Source organism: Pyxicephalus adspersus, chromosome 3 (assembly GCF_032062135.1).
Source record: "Pyxicephalus adspersus chromosome 3, UCB_Pads_2.0, whole genome shotgun sequence".
In the NCBI taxonomy this organism is placed as follows: domain Eukaryota; kingdom Metazoa; phylum Chordata; class Amphibia; order Anura; family Pyxicephalidae; genus Pyxicephalus; species Pyxicephalus adspersus.
This window is the reverse complement of record NC_092860.1, coordinates 66,146,240-66,167,802: the sequence shown is the minus strand read 5'-3', so window position 1 is coordinate 66,167,802 and position 21,563 is coordinate 66,146,240. Positions and strand designations below refer to the sequence as shown.

At 36.5% G+C, this 21,563-nt stretch overlaps 1 protein-coding gene across 1 annotated transcript in view; it reads right to left on the bottom strand.

The window, feature by feature from the left end:
• Positions 1-6,000: 6,000 nt before the first annotated feature.
• The window catches only part of PLK5 (polo like kinase 5 (inactive)), a 48,683-nt gene continuing 33,120 nt past the window's right edge, over positions 6,001-21,563 (bottom strand). The window contains exons 13-16 of the mRNA XM_072406795.1: positions 21,105-21,264; positions 20,064-20,193; positions 12,352-12,462; positions 6,001-10,976 (exon numbers count right to left, since the gene is read on the bottom strand). Coding sequence (XP_072262896.1) covers positions 10,782-10,976; positions 12,352-12,462; positions 20,064-20,193; positions 21,105-21,264 — 596 coding nt within the window. The 3' untranslated portion in view covers positions 6,001-10,781. The remainder of the gene's footprint in view (positions 10,977-12,351; positions 12,463-20,063; positions 20,194-21,104; positions 21,265-21,563) is intronic.

Here is a 21,563-nt window from a genome sequence, read left to right as displayed (position 1 = left end):
ACACAACAAGTTTTGTGAATGAAAGCTGAAAGTCTGCAGTTCAACTGCATCTGCGTTGTTTCATTTAAAATTAATTGTGGTAATGTATAGAACCAAAATTAGTAAAAAGTTGTCTCTGTCCAAATATTTATGGACCTAACTGTATTTCATTAGTGATAATATGAAAGTATTTAATTCAGGCGGCGTTTCCTGTGTGTCTTCTAGAAAGGAGGCTACCATTTCCACTCCTTTCATGTGTGAAATGCTACAATAAAGAGCTTCCACATTGATTGCTACCAAAGTGGTGTTTGGGGGCACTTGGAACCCCTCCGCCATTTTCAAAAGATCTATAGTGTCCTTCAAATAAGATGAAAATTGTGTTACATATGGTCTTAAATACATGTCAACTAATTCAATAGCATGTAATTTTACACAGTAAGAGGAGATACTTACATCAATTTCTAGATTTGTCCTGATTGAATACTCTGTAAATAAGTCAGAGCAAAAAATACATTAATCAAAAATCAACTAATAAATTTCCACATCCAGTTTCTGATTGTGTGTTTGAATTTGCTGCATGTTGAAAATGTGAGTATATAGTCTAATGTTTAAAGGGCATGGAGTCCAAAATGTTGTTTTCTGCAGGCACTACACTGACAGTGATACCAGTAGTGCTCATGACTGAATACTCAGCGGCTCAGTAGTAGACTGACTGAGATCAGCAGACTGTCAGCCCTTGATACCATCCATTCAAAAATTAAGACACCCATAAAGCAGGTATGAATTTAATAATCTCTTTGGATCCAGCATGCTGTAAACAGTAATCTATCATAATTGTTACAGAAGTTACAGTAGTAGTAGTAAAAACTAAATGTGTTAAAAAATCAAGTATGTATATTATGTAAGGGTAGTCTAATAAAAGTATAAAGTTAGGAACCAAAAACATCTCCAAAATGAAGGAAGATACTTTGGGACTCAATAGGATTATAGGCAAAAAAAAGTTCTGGTACACAAGAGAATATTCAAATCATTAACTGCTTTAAAAAAAAAAGACTTGATGAGCATATTTCATTCATGTATCTATAAAGAGACTTTCATACATATCTCAGCATCCTCTGCTTTACAGAAGTCAGATCAATGTATAGTTTACCTTTTTATTATTTCAATACATTTTTGGGAAAAATAACAATACAAAAAATAAAGAAAAAACATGTACTAAGAAAACATGTACATTTCCTCCATTACACATTGTAGCAGTAACATAACATAAAAGTATATGGTAGGAAACAGGTACAAAATGAGCGCACTTCTATGGACACATGGTAAACAACAGTTAGCAGCTTAGAATACATACAAACAAATTAAACAACATAGAAGGGAAAGGAAAAAGGAAACCTTAGGGGGAGAGCATTCCCAATCCACACTTATAAACAGCTTTGGGAACAAAAAAAAAACAGTTTCCTGAATATATCACACTGCGGGTATGATAGGCAAAGAGTGCGCCCGCCATGACTCCCATATCATAGAATTTCTCTTGTGTGTCATTTAAAACTAGATAGTTTCTCATTTAGGAACGTGTTGTAAATACGTGACAGCACTTGTAGAGAAGAATCTGTTTTTTCCAGTTCCTAGTAATAGTTTGTTTACCTGCCAGAAGGATCTGGGCACACAGCCTAAATTGGTAGAAGGATCTGGGCACACAGCTTCAGGAAATATAGTAGGTTTAAATTGCAATAAGGCCACCCAAGGGTCCCTAGGCACATGCATTTGGAATAAAGTCCCCAGTTGTCTTAAAATCTGACCCCAAAATCGGATCACAAATAGACACATCCACCATATATGTAGGTCTCCTGGCAACCCTGAAAACACAGTCCAGAACCTGTCTGGGATATATGTCTCATTTGTGTTGGTACCATATACCACCTCATCATGATTTTAAAAGCAGATTCCATTGTAAGTAGATTCGTAGAACACTTGGACATTCTCGTCCAGTTGCTAAACCACTCCTTATCTGATTTTATACTTCCCAGGTCTCGTTCCCATTGGAGCTTGTAAGAATGCTGAGATGCCCTAGACACCTGATTGAGTTTTGAGTATAAAATTGTGATTTGTTTCGGACATAGTGGTGTTCTTAGACATATGTGCTCAAAAACTGTCAATGCGATCATATAATTAGTACTGTGGGTCAAGGAGTTTATCCAGTGTCTAAGTTGTATATATCTGAAGAATTCCTTTACTGGCACCTTGTGTGAGGAATGTATATCCTCCCAGCTAACAATCCCTTTATTACCCAATAGAGAGTAGACAGTATTATAAATGTGTGCCAGCCATCAATCAAAAGCTTTTGGTGACTTCATCTTAGGGGGGAAAAAAGGATTATACTGGATGGTTAGAAGAGGGAGATATGGAGACATTAGGTTCCCCGAATATTGTATCTTAACACTTGTTTCAGATGAATACCAATAGATTTAGGACGTAATTTGTGGGGGAGCCATGGGAGGGAGCATACAGCCACCGGGTAAATCAAATCTCCAAAATAGGAGCTATCTGAGCTGCTTTAAAATATTTCAGTATATTTGGAACTCCCAAGACCACCTTGACGTTTATGAGCATACATGATTTTTTGAGACATTAGACTATTTCCCATTCCAGAAGGATAATATCAATCTTTGAAAGGCCTTTATCATGGGGGTTGGCACCTGGACTGGCAGGGTTCTAAAATAGCACAGTAGCTTCGATAACACAGTCATTTTGACCTAGTTTTTTCTGCCCAACCAAGAAATGGGATGGGAGCTCCATCTATTCATTAATTGCTTTAATTGCAAAAGTAATGGAGGGTAATTGTAAGACAAGAGAGTTTCATAAGACCTGGTTATCTTAACTCCTAAACACTGTAGATGATGAGGTGCCCAAGTGAAGTGAAAAGTTTTTTGTAGGGGCAAATACAACCGTTCCGGTACATTTAACCCTAGGGCTACTGATTTCCTTTTATTAACAATTAGGCCCGATACTTTAGCAAATTTTAAGATCTTCAGTAACCTAGGAATGGAGATCACTGGATGAGACATAGTTAATGATATGTCATCCGAAATGTGTTGGCCAATCTCTTTACCATGTACTGAAGGGTTTTCCCAAATCAATTGTGCCAGAGGGTCCATAGCCAAAATGAACAATAGTGGTGATGGGACACCCCTGTCTTGTGCCCCGGCAAATAGAAATTTCAGGAGAATAAAACGAGGAGTACAGCACTTTCACCAAAGGTTTGGAATAGAGTGTGCATATCTAGGCCAGAAATTAAGACCTGCATCCCCTTTTGGGTAAAATATAAAACAAATAGTCCCATGAGATGTTGTATGAGGTAAATTAGGCCAATCAATTCTCTCGTGCTATCAGATGCTTGTCTGTGTGGCACAAACCCTACTTGGTCTTTATAGAGTAAACATTCCAAAAATGTATACATTCTAATTGCCAGGACTTTGGTCAACAGCTTTATTTCAAAATTCAAAAGGGATATCGGTACAAAATTGTTGGGATCCAGAGAATCCTTGTTTGGCTTGGGGATCATCACTATGTGGGCAAGGAGAGATCACAAAGGATGCTGGAGATGGTCCTGGATGCTGGAGATGGAGATGGTAAGTATTTAAACATGTCCGCAAGTCTAGGGGCCAGTATTGCCGAAAACTTATAGTACTGGGCAGAAAAGTCATCAGGCCCCGGTGATTAAGTCATTTTCAAAAATGTAATTGCTGTCAGAATTTCTTCTGGTGAGATATTCAGTTCAGCCAAGAAGAGCCAAGTTTGAGAAAAGCGCATCAGGTCTAAAGGTCTCACAGGATCCATACCAAGAATTTTTTTGCAAATCATTTTTTTTTTAATTACTTACATATAGTCACAGGGTTGGCAGTGATTCTACCATTAGGGAGTTTTAGTTTTAAAGGTACTGTATGGGAGCTTTTGGGATTAAACCAACATCAGTCCAGGTTTATTTTCTCTCGTGTAAAAATTCCTTCTGGACCAGCGTATTGGCTTTTCCACCTGGTAATCTAAAACACCTTAGATTAAACCACATAAACATAAATAAAACAAAAACTAGGGAATTCTTTTCCATGGAACCACTCACACCGACACAGGCAGAAAGTGGTCTTGTACTTAGACAAAACCAGTAGGTGGGGGCCATACTCTCCCGGGTGTGTGTGGCACAAGTTATATGGGTCTAAACCTGGAGTAGGCAAAAAGATTAAAAGTCAGGTTTAACATCTCTAAACATAGTATTTGCTTTCAGATCTATAATAGAAATTAAACTTTGCTCACATTCCTGCATTTCTGGTATTGTGTATTCTTGTGATTATGCTAGAAGATGACTAAACTATACTATAAAGCTTGAGGTAGGGTTTACGCCCTGTGTTCTCTATAGTAATAAAACAGTGTGTAGCACCAGTAATACGGGTCTAAACCAGATCTCTAATTTCTGCAAAGAGAGTAGTCAAGTTCAGCATCTCTAAACATCGTAATTGTTTTTAGATTTAATAAAGAGAGAGAATTTTGTTTACCTTCTCAAAAGACTATATGCCTTATCACATAACAAAATTTTGCTCACATTCTCGAGGGACTGTATGTCTGACCACATATCAAAGTACTTTTAAGGTGATCAGTCTGCACTACAAAGCACAGGGTGGAGTCTGTGCCCTATGTGCACTATAAAAATATAACATTTGCAAAACTATTGAAAAGAACGGTGCAGTTGCACTGTGTGGATTATACATATCTGTCTTCTTCACGTTCTGTGTCCAGCCTTAATATCATGTAGATCCAAGGTGTGGACCTGAGCTTGCGACACAGAACTTAGATACCCAGTCCAGGAGAACTATCCGCAGCTGGCGGTGATCTCATGACCAGAGTGCGTCCACCATTGGAAACTCTTTCCTATAGCGGGGATAGTTGTGACGATCCTTGAGACCTCAACGGTGACTCAGCTGGTGGCAAAACAGTAGGTGTTTGCAGCTTCAGATTATCAAAAAGTTCTTGAGCCTCCACCGGAGTAGTGACAAAATGGAGCTGATCCTGATGAGTAAAGGGAAGTTTAAATGGGAAACCCCATCAATTTCTGATGTCAAGGAGCTGTAGGATCTACAGGAATGGCTTCAAAGCGTAACGCTTTTGAATGGTTTGTGAGGCCAGGTCAGCATAGATCTGATATGGGTATGCTTGAAACTTGGGACCATGCTTGTTCCAGGTAGCAGACATGATCGCCTCCTTGGTCTTATAAAATGAAGGGCGAACAATATTGTCCCTAGGGGGTCCGTCCGGCTTTTTAGGACCAAGGGAATGATGCACTCTATTTAATTCGAAGCGTTCGGGTGGTAAATGAGGTAATATCTCTTGTAAAAGTGCCAATACAAATTCAGTCAAGTCCACTATAGAATCTGGGATCTCCTGAATACAGAGATTTTCTCTGCTTTGTTGGTTTTCTAAATCCTCTAGACTCAGCATTGCTGACTGTAAATCCGACTTGAAGGTGGTTAGGTCTTTTTTGGGGAGTCAATACCTGTAATAGCATCATCCATTTTGTGCTCCAAGTTGTTGATACTGGACCTCAGTTCTCGGATCTCTTTAGTGAGATTATGAGATAGTTTACTTGTAGCCTGAGAAAGTTTCTATTGTAGGAACTGGTTGAACTTGTCTAGTAAGACTGTATCTCAGCAAGATGCAGGTTGCTGGGTGTTTGTGCTGGGGACGTAAGAAGCCCAAATTTTCCCCTATCTGTAGCAACGCTGAGATTGGCACCTAATCGTCCTGGAGAGAGTCTGTTAGACCCGCTGGTACTGCTTGCCAGGCTGGCAACATACCCGGGAGTCGCGGAGCACACTTAGATAGAGGCCATCTTAATTGGCTGCTCGTGAGCGCCCCCTATAGTTTACCTTTAAATCATAATTTAATTACCTTTATCAATTTATGGTTTATGTCTTATGCTATACTAATACATACAAATACAAAGTACACAAACAAAACAGATACTGGTTTACAGATTATTTTAATTTAGGCACATATTGATTTTTTACATTACTATTAACAGATTACCAATATAAAAACCACTTTCCACATTTGTATCATTATGGTTTAAAGTGACACTGTGACAGAGTTTGGCAGTTGAATAATGTGTTTATTCAGAGGCGAGAAATAACAGAGAAAATACTGCATTTTATACATACTACGAATTAGGATATTCATAACATCATATCTTAGCTGATCTTTCGGTACATGATTCATAATCTTCTGCATTGTATTTTTTTCAAAAGAAGGGCAATCTCAGCTCCTAGCATGTTTTGCTTTATAGCTTCTTCAGGGGAGGCAGAGATTGGTGTATCACATACGTTTAGTGAAGATTGGTTAACATAAGTTATCAGCCATGAAATTCATAGTGAGGCTTGCTGGAAGCCCAAGTCTCAATCCAGGGAAGACAAGTTTTGAACTTCTTTGGTTATTAACTAACTGTAATGATATGCATTCTGTAACCATTTCAGTACACATTTATTGCAGGGCATCTTTTATTTTGTAACCTTGTTCTTTCCAATTTGATTGAATAGTGTTTGCAGGCATGTTTAGGGAAATACTTACATACCATTCTATATTTCCATGTCGTGCATTGCTTATCTTAAAAACCCCTTTGGTATACACTGACCAGCCACTTTATTAGAAATACCTTTTCTTCCTTTACACACCATTTTTTTTTTTGTTACTGAACTGAGGTACATTATTTACCCTAAAAACCCTTCTAACATACACTCAACAGCCACTTTAGTAAGCACAATTTTCTAATATCAGATTGCACCCCCCTTTGCCTTCCCCACATCCTTACACCACCAGCAGTTTAAACCCTTGATACGAGGCAGGATGGATCAATGCTTTCATGTTGTTGATGCCAAATTCTAAATATACTATGTCGCAGAAGAAATCAAGACTGAACAGACCAGGTAACATTTTTCCAATCTTCTCCTGTCCAATTTTGGTAAGCCCATGCAAGTTTTAGCCTCATCCGCATGTTCTTAACTGACAGGAGTGGGAACCTGTGTGGTCTCCAGTTGTTGTAGTCTGCTTCAAGGTTTGACATGTGAATTCAGAGATGTTCCACTACATACCTCAGTTATAACTAGTGGGTATTTGATTTGTTGTTCCCTACTTATTAGCTCAAAACAGTCTGGCCACTCCCTTCTGACCTCTGGCATTAACAAGTCATTTTCATGTAACAAAAATGCTGCTTATTATATATATTTCACTTTTTTGGACTTAAAAAACCCTGCAGGTGGTTATGCATGAATATCCAAACAGATTAACAGTCTCTAAAATACTCAGACCAGCCTATCTGGCACCAGCTACTACACTACTTTCAATATAACCTTTTTACCCATTCAGATGCTCAGTTTGAACTTTCATCTTGACAATGTCTACATGGTGATGCTGGTTAGATATTTGCATTACCAAACAGTTGACCAGGTGTAGCTAATAAAGTGGCATAAATAAAAGGTAATTTGAGGGGGAGCAAACCCAATTCCAAAGTTTCAAAGAGCAAAACAAAACTGCCATAGACTGGAATAAAGGATTGTAAAATATTACACATGATCAAAAAGCGTGAAGGTTGTAAAGAGTACAGAATAAAAACTTAATTTGAACCTATACTTCACATTGAAATGTATGTGTTTTAGGGTTAGTGCTGGGCATATCACTAAACTATTGCTGATAACACAGTGGTCGTAGTAATTCCCTTTCAGAATGACCAAATATCCACAGATCAGTTCATGTATTACACTGGGGAATGCATTTTTTGTTGAGTTAGATCTTACAGTTGTTTTTTTTTACCATTTTTGGGTGGTGATTTCAGAAATGACCCCAGGTTTTTGCTATCACTTTCAGATTTTACGATACAGGGTACCCTCCATTTTTGTCAAAAAACATACACATTTTACATACAATGAAAAAATTATGAAATATTAACTTGAATGTAGTTTATTTAATTTTTTTTTGTTCATACAAATGATTTACTGTTACTTATTTTTTTTTATAGAAAAATATTTGAAAATAATCGGGTAAGCGGTTAAGGTAAAAATTTACGCTTATAGCTTTTCCTGGAGTGTTTAGTGTTAGGACAATCCCGCCAGATGCTCCAACAATAGTCAGCCATCATATGTAGATCCCATCTACCCTGATACTGTCCTTCCATGACCTTCAAATCTTGGTGGAAACGTTCACCTAGCTCATCACTGATTGCACCAAGGTTTTCCGGGAAGTTAGAAAGATGGCTATGCAGAAAATGAACCTTGTTGCTTATATTGCAACCTGCATTTTGTAGCTCTCAAAGAGTTTCTGGACAATTTCCATGTCCAATTATTTGCTCGTGTGTTTCCAAGAAAGTCCTTGAAAATGGCTTTGAATGATAACCAAGCATTCTTTTCGACTTCTGACATTGTCCTGATGAAATGTTCATCTTTGATGAGCTACCGAATTTGTTGACGATCAAACACACCGGCCTTTATTTTTTCAAATGACAGGCTAGGTAATGCCAAACTGAGGTACTTGAAACAATCTCCTTTAGTTGGCAAAGCTTTAACGAACTGATTCATCAGACCCAGTTTCATGTGCAGAGGCGGGAATATATTATATATAATATTAATAATATATAATATTCTTTCTATCAACAAGTGGCTCATGTAGAATGTTTGGATCACCTGGTTTTAGGGCAGATCTTAGAGGCCAATTCCTTTCCACCCAATGCCTCTCACGAGCTCTGCTGTCCCACATGCACAGATAATGGGGATACTTAGTGTATCAGCGTTGCTGGCCAAGAAGGAAGCATAACATTTTAAGGTCAACACAGATGACCCAATTGTGTTGGTGATATTGCAACAACTCAATGATTCTATTTGTCTGCATATTCTTCACAAAGAGAAACTGAATGGCCAATTGGGACTGACCTAAATATTTTGTTATTGTGAAGGAGGACACATTTTAGGCTCTGCTTTGAGCTATTGACGAATAGTCTTCATTTAGTTGAGTTAGAGATTGGAATTCCCAATTCCTCCATTAAACCAGGTATGTTATGGCAATACACAAAGCCACTGTCAGTTCCAAAGTACTGCAGAAAAGCAGTTTCTCTGGATCGAAAGTACGATACCTTAATTCCTTTTTCAAGTAAGTTTTATCACGCAGTCTTGATGCTAGGAGTTCTGAAGCCTTCTTTGATAGTCCAAAATCACATGCCAAATCATTCAACTCATGCTGATCAAATCCTTACGAACAGAGTCCTCTTCAATTTCAAACTCTTCATCATTGTTGTCACCTAGTTCATCACCATAATCATTTTCTTCAAAAGGGGGTAGTATAACGAAAACCGGCACTGGGATTTCATCTGAATGAGCCACTGGGCATATAGCCGATGGTAGACTAGGATACTCTATTTTACATTTATTTTTCTTGTTATATCCTGAAGTTTTCACTATACAAATGTAACAGTCACTGAAATGATCTCCTGGCTCTCGCCAAACCATAGGAATACCAAATGTCATCTTATCATGTGTTCTGTTTGTCCACATCCGTAAACCCTCAACACACTGTTTGCACACCTTATGAGGGTCCCAAGACTTATCTTGATCACCAAGTTTAACTTTGAAATATGCCAAATAGGCTTGCTCTACAAATGTGCTGATGTTCGCACTTTGACTGGGAATGGTGAAACTACCACAGATGTAACAAAATGAATCAGGGTTGTTTAAGCACCTATGACGAGAAACAGCAGAGCCAGACATGATCTGAAAGAAAGGTAATATGTGTGTAAGTAGAAAAATGAATTTTGCTTATTTACTACTTAGAGCAGCGCACAACCTCTGACAACATTGTCTTGCGTGTAAATTAATAGCCCATACAAATCCACACTTCAATAATCGCATTAATTTAAGCGGTAGAGAAAAAACCTTACGTGATAGAAGAAAACTAACTGCACTTTCAGAATCAGCATACCTATTTTAGTGTAAGTAAGCTTAAAAAATGAAGTCAACATAAAATTGGTTCAAAATTCTTCCCCAGTGTCATTTTTAAATTAAATGCAACATTCCACACCATGAATCTATTTTGACAGATTAAATAGAAATATAAACTAAAAAAAAATAATAATATTGGTATGATTGAAGTTATTTAATTTGAAATAAGATCTCCGTACATTTAACCTTGGATGTGTTAACTAGAAGCAACAGTTTTAATTATAGCTGGATGAAATATGAGTGCAGGTTTATATTTGACATTAGTTATAGAAATGTTGTTCTTTACTTTGTGGCTTTGCATACATTTTTGTGAATTTCAGTTGCACATAAAGTTGTACACATAAAGTAACATAAATTTTAAACAATTACAGTGCAGGTACAGTATACAAACATAAGAACATTGTCATTTGCCCTTTAGAGGTTTGTGGTAAACAATGAATAAACTGTGCCTAAAATACTTGAACAGAACTTAAAGCAATGTTCATGGTTTGCTCTAATCTATAGTATTTTTTATAGTAGCCTTGCAGTTGTTCTTTTTTCTTGTACCTGCTGTCAAATTATCTGACATTCATTATCACCTACCAAATGTGCAAAATCAGCAAAACATTTTCCCACAGTAACAATTTCTGCATTGACACTTTTAGCCTTCATATCATAATATTTAGTATTTATCTGTAACATTACATTATCATGACAAACATAAAACTGGCCTTTGATTAAACCATTATGAAAATGCACTTTCCAAATCCATTTTTCAATTTTTCTTCAAGAGTCTTATAAATTCCATTTGAGGGTTTGCAGCATAATAAGGGCATATTCCATCCGCTGAATTATAAGTGCAGAACAACCAGCCCTCAGTGCTGACAATGGTACTGTACAACTCTGTCTTTCTTGGTCAACAAAGCTCATTAGATAACCTTGTTTTGCTTTGCTCAGTATTATCTTTGTCCGGTCATGGTAAAAGTTCACCTAAAATGGAGACACAGTCATAAAAAATTGAACATAAATAGTAAAATAGATTGCCCACAGTTCCACTTTAACAATAAAAATGACACATGTTATTTAAAATTAGCAAAACATATCAATTCCAAACAGTATATCATCAGTGGCAGCCCTTTTAATAAAATACCCATAGATGCAGTATGATCTTTGCTCAGTCTTGATGTTGACACATACAGTTAGGTCCATAAATATTTGGACAGAGACAGTTTTTTTTCTAATTTTGGTTGTGTACATTACCACAATTAATTTTAAATGAAACAACTCAGATAATCAGATGCAGTTGAACTGCAGACTTTCAGCTTTAATTCAGTGTGCTGAACCAAAAAAATTGTATAAAAATGTGAGGATTGAAAACCTTTTTTACACAATCACTTCATTTCTGAATGAAGGGCTTAAAAGTAATTGGACAAATTAAAAAGCTGAAAATAAAATGTTCATTTCTAATACTTGGTTGAAAACCCTTTGCTGGCAATGACAACCTGTAGTCTTGAACTCATGGACATCACCAGATGCTGGGTTTCCAAATATTTATGACTGTATCTATATGGGTAAGAGATGCCAAGTCAATAGGGTAGCAGCTGGAAATTGTTCTTACAGATGTAGCATTTATCTGTGTTGTATTTTTTTAACTTTACCTGCTATTTTTATTTCAGGTATTGGGCTAGTAATTCTAGAAGTGTCTGACTGCTCTCTCCCTCTATCGACATATTATGCATGCTTATGCAATCCAAACATGCATGTTAATAGATTTTATGCAGGTGTATATATTCTTTAGTTTTCTGCATTTAGGTCAAAGCAGGCGCAAGTTATGCAGAAAACCATTTCAAATATGAAGCACCTTATCTTTCTTGATCTTTACTTTATTGGTTGAAACCTGTAATCTGGTTTTACTTTGTTATAGTTACCCATCTATGCAACTCCCACTAAATAAAACTTTTCACTCACACCTGTCACACAGATACCAGCAGCTTTTATCTGCACACTACTGTAATAAAAGTTTGTTAGGCATGAACCATTGTCCTGTGCAGGGCTAAAACGGGCTAAAAATTATATTAATGAACCTGAAATGTAACAAAAAAAAAGTGAAAGAAAATTGTGATATGGGATAAGTCCTGGTTAAAAGTTTTTTTCTTTCTTTCACATATTGTAGTGGAAACATTACATTCATTATTAATATTAACACTACATTATATTAATATTGATACTGAAGGCTTTTTTTAGCCTATCTCAGCCTTACCTAGCTAATTTGTTTACAATTACCGTGCCACATTTACTTTTACTAAATAGTCATTAAAGCTGTACTCTATGTGTCCCTATGTGAGATAGTCATCAAAACCTGTACCTGTAATGTCCCATTACTAAACAACATCAGGAGTGCTTGGTCTGTCTTCAGAAACTGCAAAAGGCACAATGTTCTGACAGATAGGCTGGGTGCTCCCCGAAGATCTCCACCCTGTAAAAACAGCAGCAGATTTACCAGTTAAGCCTGTATTATGGCAGTGACTACATATTTCTATAAAAATGTAACAAGAAAGAATAAATATTTTATGTACTGATAACTTTTACAAAGTTAAAAAACATTTCTTGCTATTTTCTATATACAAAAAAGAATACACATAGGGCACATTCCATCTGTAACCTATCATCAAATGTTTAGGTAGCACATAGGGTACTAACAACTGTTGTTGCAGGTATCATTTTTTTTATGGGTGCAAGGTTAGCCATTTACCCAGAGTTCCTTTAACAGTTCCTTTGAAAGCAATTACATAATAACCATGAATGAAATAACAATCTGTCAGACCTATAACTAATATACAATGGTTGCCACATCTCAATGATAAATTTAGAAACTTTGTTATGACCGATAATAATAAATTTTAAACATGGACTTTAAAGGCAAAACTTTCTTTATTAAAACTTTAAAAAACAAAGCATTGGATACCTCCTACCAAATTTCATTATATGCAGATGATGTACTGCTTACATTGACACAACCTACCACCACCCTCCCAAATTTGTGGTCTGAACTTGGTGCCTTTAGTACTGTCTCGGGCTATAAGGTGAACTCCTCGAAATCTGACACCTTACCCTTATATATACCCCCCTCGCAACTCTCAGCATTAAAAAATAGTTATTCTTTTACCTGGCGAGAGCGCTCCTTAAACTATTTGGGTACCCAAATAACAGCTACATACACTCAGCTATATACTTGGAACTTTCCCCCATTGTTCCAGGAACTAAATGCCTACTTGAATAAATGGAAGGGACACTCATTGTCGCTCTTGGGGAGAATTGCGTCAGTGAAGATGATGCTATTGCCCAGGCTCCTATATTTGTTTGATACCCTCCCGGTTCTGGTCCCTCTCCCTACTTGAAGAAGTTACAGGCTAGCATTTTGAACTTTATCTGGGCTCACAAAAGTCACAGACTTTCAAAGTCGGTGGTTTGCACTCGGAGGTATGGGGGCTCCGGACCTGATAAAATACTATGTGGCGACGCATCTTCGCTACTTACCCTCCTGGACTATGTTAGTCTCCCTCAGTGTAAGTCGAAAGTTGGAGGAAGCTTGGATTTCCCCACTTCATCCTAATGTGATGCTTTGGAGCTCCTCCTGGTTAATGCCCGAGAGGGATTTGCTGTCCCTGATGGTTTTTTGAGGAATATCTGGAGAACGTATAATTCTAAGTACAATCTTTCCTCTGGGGGCTCTGTGCTTACATCTATCATACGAACCCCTCTGATACCTGACAGCTTAGCTAGAAATATGTGGCAGCCATGGCAAGACCAGGGGCTTTTTCATCTCCGAAATGTATTACATCTAGTGGAAAAAAGATTGCTTTCCTTTTCGGAGTTGCAGGAAAAATTTGATCTCCCTCAAACATCCTTTTTTGCTTACCTAGAGATTAGACATTACATACAATCACTTCACTCTGTGCCCAGATTCACTGAAATAACTCCTTTTGAGAGAATTTGCATTGGAGGTCCATTTTCTAAGGGCCTTATTTCGTCCATTTATGGCCTTCTGCAGGATTCGGCAAGGGAGGTATCTGGTAAATTTGTATAGATTAGTACCTGGGAGAGTATTTTGGGCGGTGCCCTGGAGCAGGATACATGGTCCACACTGTGGGAAGCAGCAAATAAAAGCTCAATATGTACCCTTTATAAAGAAAATCTTTACAAGATTTTGTTCCGCTGGTATCATACGCCGGCGGTGTTACGCCTGTTTCCGGAGGTAGATTCAGCTTGCTGGCACTGCGGGTCCCATTATGGGACTCTGGAACAAATTTTTTGGTCCTGTCCCCTTATTCAGGGCTATTGGGGGGGAGGCAATGCACTAATTGGGGACGTGACTCAACAACGATTTCCCCTTGACCTGCTCCATCACTTGCTGGGATTGCCCCTTATGGACCTCCCCAAGTCCACCCGTCAGCTTATTACACATATTTTAGTGGCTGCTCGTACTCTAATCTACACCAAATGGAAATCCAGACTGCCCCCCTCTATGGAGGATTTGTATGCTCGTATTCAAGACATACGCCTGATGGAGTACCTCACTGCCCTCCTCCGAAACAGGGTTGCGAAATTTTAACAGATATGGGAACCTTGGGATGCCTACTATACCAGTCTACAAGTTTAATATGTCGCTGGTTCCAGACGCCACTGTGCTTCCTATCCACCTTTGTATGTATCCCCCACTCCTTCCTCCCCCCCTCCTATTCCCCGGCTTAGCTTCGTTTTTTCTTTTTGACTCATTTCTTGTTTTCTGTTGTTTATTTATCTGTTGTTTCCTGTATTTTTATAGTCTATGGGGTTTGATAGGCCGCTACAGTACAGCCACTGTTTTTTACTGTTACTTACGCCAGAGTTTTATGTACCATTATCGGATGTACCTATCACCCTGTATGCTGTGTTTACAAGATGTTTTGCTGTATAAGGCTGGTTGTCTTTGTATGTGAAAATGTTCAATAAAAATTCAGTTTAAAAAACAAAACAAAAACAAAGCATTACTTTTTAAAGTTTTAATAAAGAAAGTTAAAATACATGTCTATATAATACCTATAGTGTCATTGGTTCTTTTATGAGTTCACCGTTAAGTCGAATGCTGGCTAATGCTCCCTATTACCAATGGGAACATACTTTTGTTTCACAGATTTTCAGGTAGTCAGAACAGAAACTTAATCATACCAAAGTTTATGCAAATGATGCACAAGATTATCCACAGATTATTTATGAAGCTTAACATTATTCAGCACATGACCTCTTGCCTTTCCTTTAAAACTTTAATATTTATTTAAATATTTATATATAGATTAGATCAATTAATGTTTAGTGACAACATCCCATTACAAAGTTTCCTCCGAGCCTGAGCTCATATGAGGCTTGCGCTCAGGCTCCGAGGAAACTTTGTAATGGGATGTTGTCACTAAACATTAAAGAATTGATTGCATTCAACTGTATAAATTTCCTCCCTCTAGTTGAATGCACAGATGTGATGGGCGTCCTCTGTGCTTCTGGTGCTTTTGCACAGAAGCGGACATCAGAACGCAATGCACGCACTCCACGTGGGACACCCAGGGAGAAGCAACCGAATCAGTTGGCTCTATAACAGGCAGGTAAAATTTCCTTGGGAAACCTTCATTTGGACTATCTGCTGGCACCACGTCCTTCTGTATATTACAACATTATAATATACAATATTATTTTACAACTATTATAATATATAATATTATTTTTTATTTCTATATTATATTATATCTTTATTCAAAAACATCTTCAAGTACTAATTTTTGCAATTATGATTTATCTTCCAATAAGTAATTCATTGGGAAATTTCCTCAAGTTTATTAGACAATACCCACACATCCCCATAAAAGTACTGTCAATTTCAATTTGAAGTAGGCAATTGGGAACTACTTTATCCATATTACTATATCTACACATTTTCAAGCTTTTTGCACTCACATTTTTAGGGGGTAAGTTGACCTATAAGAGGTTCTTCCCCCTTTTTTACTCCAAGCCACCTGCAGTCATCAAGTATTTAACTACTCACTCTGGAAGTACCTACCTGGACAGATTCTACATCATATCATCTCCTTTGTTCTCTTTTAACACTCTTACATGAGCCATATTGACTAACACTACCTGTACATGTAACTTCACAGTTTATGCAAACGTTTTCCATATGTAAACTCAATACGGAACCTATGAATGGTAGGAGAACTATGTCTAGGTGTGGTACTAAGTCTTTGTTAGAGTTTAAGTTTAATTTACATGTTGTTATGTGATTCTCTTGAATACTGAAATAAAATAGTTACAGTTTTAGTTATTCTGCCAACAAAGCCTGCTCTTTCTCTCTTCTCTTTACATATTTAATGATTACTACAGGCTTGGCAAACATCTAATAGTCTAAGATCCTTCTGGTGAACAACCCTCATTCTCTTGCTTAGGAAACAATACATCCTTTGACAGGTGGTAAACCCATGTGAGGAATATTGTGGATGCTTTGAATATAACACCCAGGGTAAATCGATATATAAACTTTGAATATATTTCAAAATTAATATTAATATTTCATTTAGTCTGGTCAAATTGATTATTTCTAAATATAACACTAATGTGGACTTTTTTAGATATTGAAAAAAACATCAATCCATATAAATGAATATGTGGAATTGGTCAAGAAGATCATTTGGTAATTATATACATTTAAAGAAATAAAGTTAAAAATTCACCAATCATAATTATGAGTTGAATACTACTTCTAAACTATATAATATTAATTATAGTAAAAAGGTAGCCTTTATAGTTAAAATGCTACTTTAAATTCTACCCTGGTATATTGAAAAGTGCCTTCCCTGCTTGTGGCCAACTAAAGGAATGAATAGAGGGACTGTTTGGATATGTAGACTTAGGTATGTATAGATTGATGAATTTTGTTAATTTTTAAAAAAAAGTTTTGATAAAAAACTGATAAAAAAAATTAATATTTGCGGAAAGTGAATACCCTCATGCTCAAATATTACTCCTGAAAAAGCAGAAAATTATCTGTGACATGCGTTGAGTATAAGCGAATATGTTTGGAATTTGTTGTTAAATGATAGTTATTTGTTTTATAAATATTGCATTTATTCATTGAGTATTTGCATATCAATGACAAATGTTTTTTAAGAGTAAAATAACATTGTATTTTAACATTACCTAACTATGGAGGAATTAAAATAGCCTAAAAAGTGGCAAAGTTCTCTTGATTGAAAATATTCTGTTTTTAAAATTTTTTACCCAGTTAAATTTTGTGCTTCATCCAGCTTTTGCCTAAAACAATCTATAGAAGTTGTCTACCCTTTTATGTAAAGTAAAAATTCTGGGTTTAGGTACGCTTTAACCTCTGTGGCGTGCTATGTCAAATGTTTTAGCAAAGTCTAAGTACAGGTAGTCCCCGGACATCCGACATACGGACAATTCCTAGATACGAACAGGACTTCCTTGCTCCCTCCAGTGCAGGACAGAGGCTTGGAGGGGGGTAGGGGGTGGTTTGCAGGACTTGCAGAAGAAATCTTTTGCTAAACACAGCTGAGACAACTCTACTGCAAGCTCTTGTAACTCTTTAATGACCAAAACAAATTCTGCAGTTGTTTCTTTTTGCATATCAAAGCACAGCTTGTGCCAAAAGGTAATGAATGTCTAGGCTCCATAAAGTTTTCTTTTTGATTTGCTTTGTGATTAGCTCACAGTGAGGATTGTATACAGTAACTGACACCATGCTGCCTAAAAAGGTGTTGAGACAAACATCTGTCCTGATTGCATTTATTAAAATAATGTACCTGTTCCAACTTACATACAAATTGAACTTAAAAACAATCATACAGTCCCTATCTCGTATTTAACTCGGGGACTACCTGTATACTATATCAACTGCTATCCACTGTCTAACTGTTTGATTACTTCCTAATAAAATGAATGTACATTTTTTGACATTTTCAGTCTTTTTTGAATTCATGCTGACTTTTACTTATGATATTTTTTTCTAACAGAAACTCTTTAATGTGGTTCTTTATAAAACTCTCTAGGATCTTTTCAATGATAGAGGTTAAACTTACAGGTTTGTAGTTACTTGGTAATGACTTTGCTCCCTTTTTAAAGATAATTACCACATTGGCCTTACACCAATCCATTGATACCATCCCAGTGACTATAGAGTCTGTAGAAATTAAAAACAATAGAATAACAGTGTTCAGCTCTTTGAGGAAATATGGGTGTAATCCATCAGGTCCTGATGCTTTGTCAACATTAATTGTATAAAACGGTTGCTCAGTCATATCAGTTTTGTGGCTCTTTTAAGGCATTGACATTGCTATTTGCATTTTTGACTTGAGCTCCATTTTCCTTTGTGTACACAGAGCTAAAAAAAAGTGTTTGGTTAATCCACCTTTTCTTTATCCCCAGTTACCAACCCTCAATACCTTAAGGGGCCTACATTTTTTATTTTTTGCCTCTTAAATTTATTACCCATTGGAATAGGTTTTTTAGTGTGTTTGTATAGAATTGACTGAAAACATTCCCATTTCTGTTGTGTTCTTTGAGGACAATGTTCCCTCTCAACCCAAATCATGGAAAGCCACCCATAAGGTTGGAAAATTTGCTCTCTTAACATTTAATGTTTTTATCTATGTTTTAATCTTTCCTATTTTTGCTTCCCATTTACAACTTACAATAAATTAAATCATATTATGGTCACTACTTCCCAGATTTTCTTTTATGTGTACATCTGGTATAAGCTCTGCATTGTTTGAACAAAAACTAGGTCCTGCAGAATTTTATTTCTTGTCGGGGCTATTAACTGTACCATAAAATTATCTTGTATTTCATTTATAAAATGTATGCCCTTTTGCTGAAGCTGTAGTGCCATTACACCAGTTAATGTCAGGGTGGTTAAAATCACCCATCACTACCACTATCCCAGCCTGTGCAGCTCTTTCTATCTCTGCAAGTAGGTAATTCTCTATCCGTTCCTCCCCATATGCAATTCCACTTATAATGTCTCACATCATCACATGCTCCATCAACAATTTCTTCCTTCACATTCACTTTCAGATCACCTTTCACAAACAGACACCACCAGCTTTTTGTTTTACTCTGTCTTTCGAAAGACAGTCACATGAAGAACAAAGCCAGGATTTAGCAATACTAAGTCATAGTGCTCTTCATTCATTTAGGCTTCCAACTCCCCAATTTTGCTTGTCAGCCTTCTAGCATTGAATAGGCTCTTTTAACCACTGCTGCACTTATCAGCAGTGTTTGCCAAATCTTTTTGTTATTTAGTACAAATAGTACTGTGCACTCCAGTGTTTGTGTGTAACATGGGACACTCTTGAGATTTATCACTAACCCTTCCCCCAACTATCCCCAATCCCCCTCCACTGGTGAATGACCCCTCTCTGACCTTTCTGCCACCCTATTTGACTCCCAGCATTTAGCCGTCTAAGCTATATACAGTTTATAGACTTTTAAAGGTTTAACTCCTTTAATTTTCAACTTAACTGTGATTTTGAATTCCACTTAGTTCAGATTCTTTCATGCATTCACACAAAAGATCTCACTTTCAGCAAAAAGGTTGATTGTAAAAAAAATTTAAAGGATGTGGTTCCATTGGAGGAAGTTCTTGAATTCATTGGAGTTTAAATTCCACCTGCCCCCCCCCCCCCCTCCATTTATAACATTTAAAATGACAACTGAACAAAAAGGGAAAATATCTTGAATGATTTGAGAGATCGCAGTATGCTCAAGTTATGTTCATTGTAGATTTCTAACCTCCTTGCTGGTTTTGATAATTTGTGTATGCGTATTGAACTGTATAGCCTGTATAAATAATGGGCAGTTGCCACATTGTTACTACATTTTGGAAGTTGTTTCCCTTGTTGTGTGTCTCATGAACCATTGTCAATGGTATTTCCTTTTTTATTAAATAGTGTTATTAAAATAGTCATATAAGGAAATGGTTCTTATACTGTACAGAAACATCTTGCACTTTGTTTATTTTGGCTAATCATTCCTCACCTCCAAGACATTTTCTTGCATGTATTGAAAGAAAAACTTGAGTATCCTCATCTTTGCTTCTAGCTTACACGGTGGGTTCCATTCAGGAAATGTAATATGTTCTTCTGAGCATGTAGAATAGCAAACTTTTCTAAAGCAAAAAGAAAAAGACTGTAATGACTCTCATTTGTGCCTTATAAAGCTTGGGATAGTATTTTTTTCCCATTCATATAACAGTAGCAAATCTTATCTCTTAATTAATGTTTGAAATACATAAAATGGGTAACACAGATAATACAGTTTAAAAAATATTTTTTTATTGTTTTATTTAAAAAAAATTAAAAAACAGCAGGAGCTGCAGAGTGCCGACATACCTGAAGGAAATATTTTTGTATTGGTGTCATAATTGTGTTTTGAAATGTCAGTGTCAATACAAAGACACAGATTTTTTTATAGGAAAGGATAGATAAAAAAAAAATCACATTAACAATTTTAAACACGTGGATATTTTTGGTTTAGGGAGCAAAGAATCTAAAAAAAATAAAGAAAGAAATTGAGTGGACACATTAAATAGCAAACTCTTTTAAAATTAACTTTATACAGCTGTTTGCAATTTTGTGCAGTTGGTGAAAAAGAAGAAAGGAGGGTGAATATCAGTAGAGCATATTAAAAAATAAGGAGAAATTCATGTGTGTAACCCCTACTGAGTTGGGTGTAGAGAATAAAGTCAAAAGTAGACTTGGAAAAAGTATGGGTTGGTATTTCTAGACAGACTGCATGTGTGTCCATAATTGAAAAAAATGAAATCCAATAAATGAGACAGGTGGGTAAAGGACAGTCAGCCTGCAATTTTTAATGCAACTGTGAGATGCACACAGTGATATTAGAGTAAGCAATATCAGTACAGGAGATGAACTTGGTACAACTATGAAAAACTGAACATGGGGCTTGGGTTTAGCTTTAATTGAATGAACTATGATTATATACGAACATGGGCTAATTTTCCCATATGTTGTTAGGAGGAAAGACTCAAGAAACCAAAAGTTTGAATGATTTACTTACTGTGTGTATGGGGAGAAAACAACATGTGTTCCGTCACTCAGCAGTACTCCTGTACAGTCATCAGAAAGTTTGTAACCAAAGCCATATTTGTTAGAGTAATCCACCCATTTGGTAACCCATAGGATAGGGAAATTCACGTGCATTGATGGATCCAATTCACCTTACGAGAGAGAGAGAGAGAGAGAGAGAGAGAGAGAGGGATAGAGAGAGAGAGGGAGGGATAGAGAGATGGAGAGAGAGAGAGAAGAGAGAGATTTTTTTAACTTATCTTTATTTTTATTTATTATATTTACCTATTTAAAGTAAATTTAAATTTACTTTTTTCTATGATTAAACAATTAAAATTAATGTACACACAATTTATTGAGTTAAGATTTTTTAGTAAATAAATCCTAAAATGCTTGGTATGTTTCGAGAGTAATTGTACATAAGGCATTGATGTTGTTTACAATACTGGAT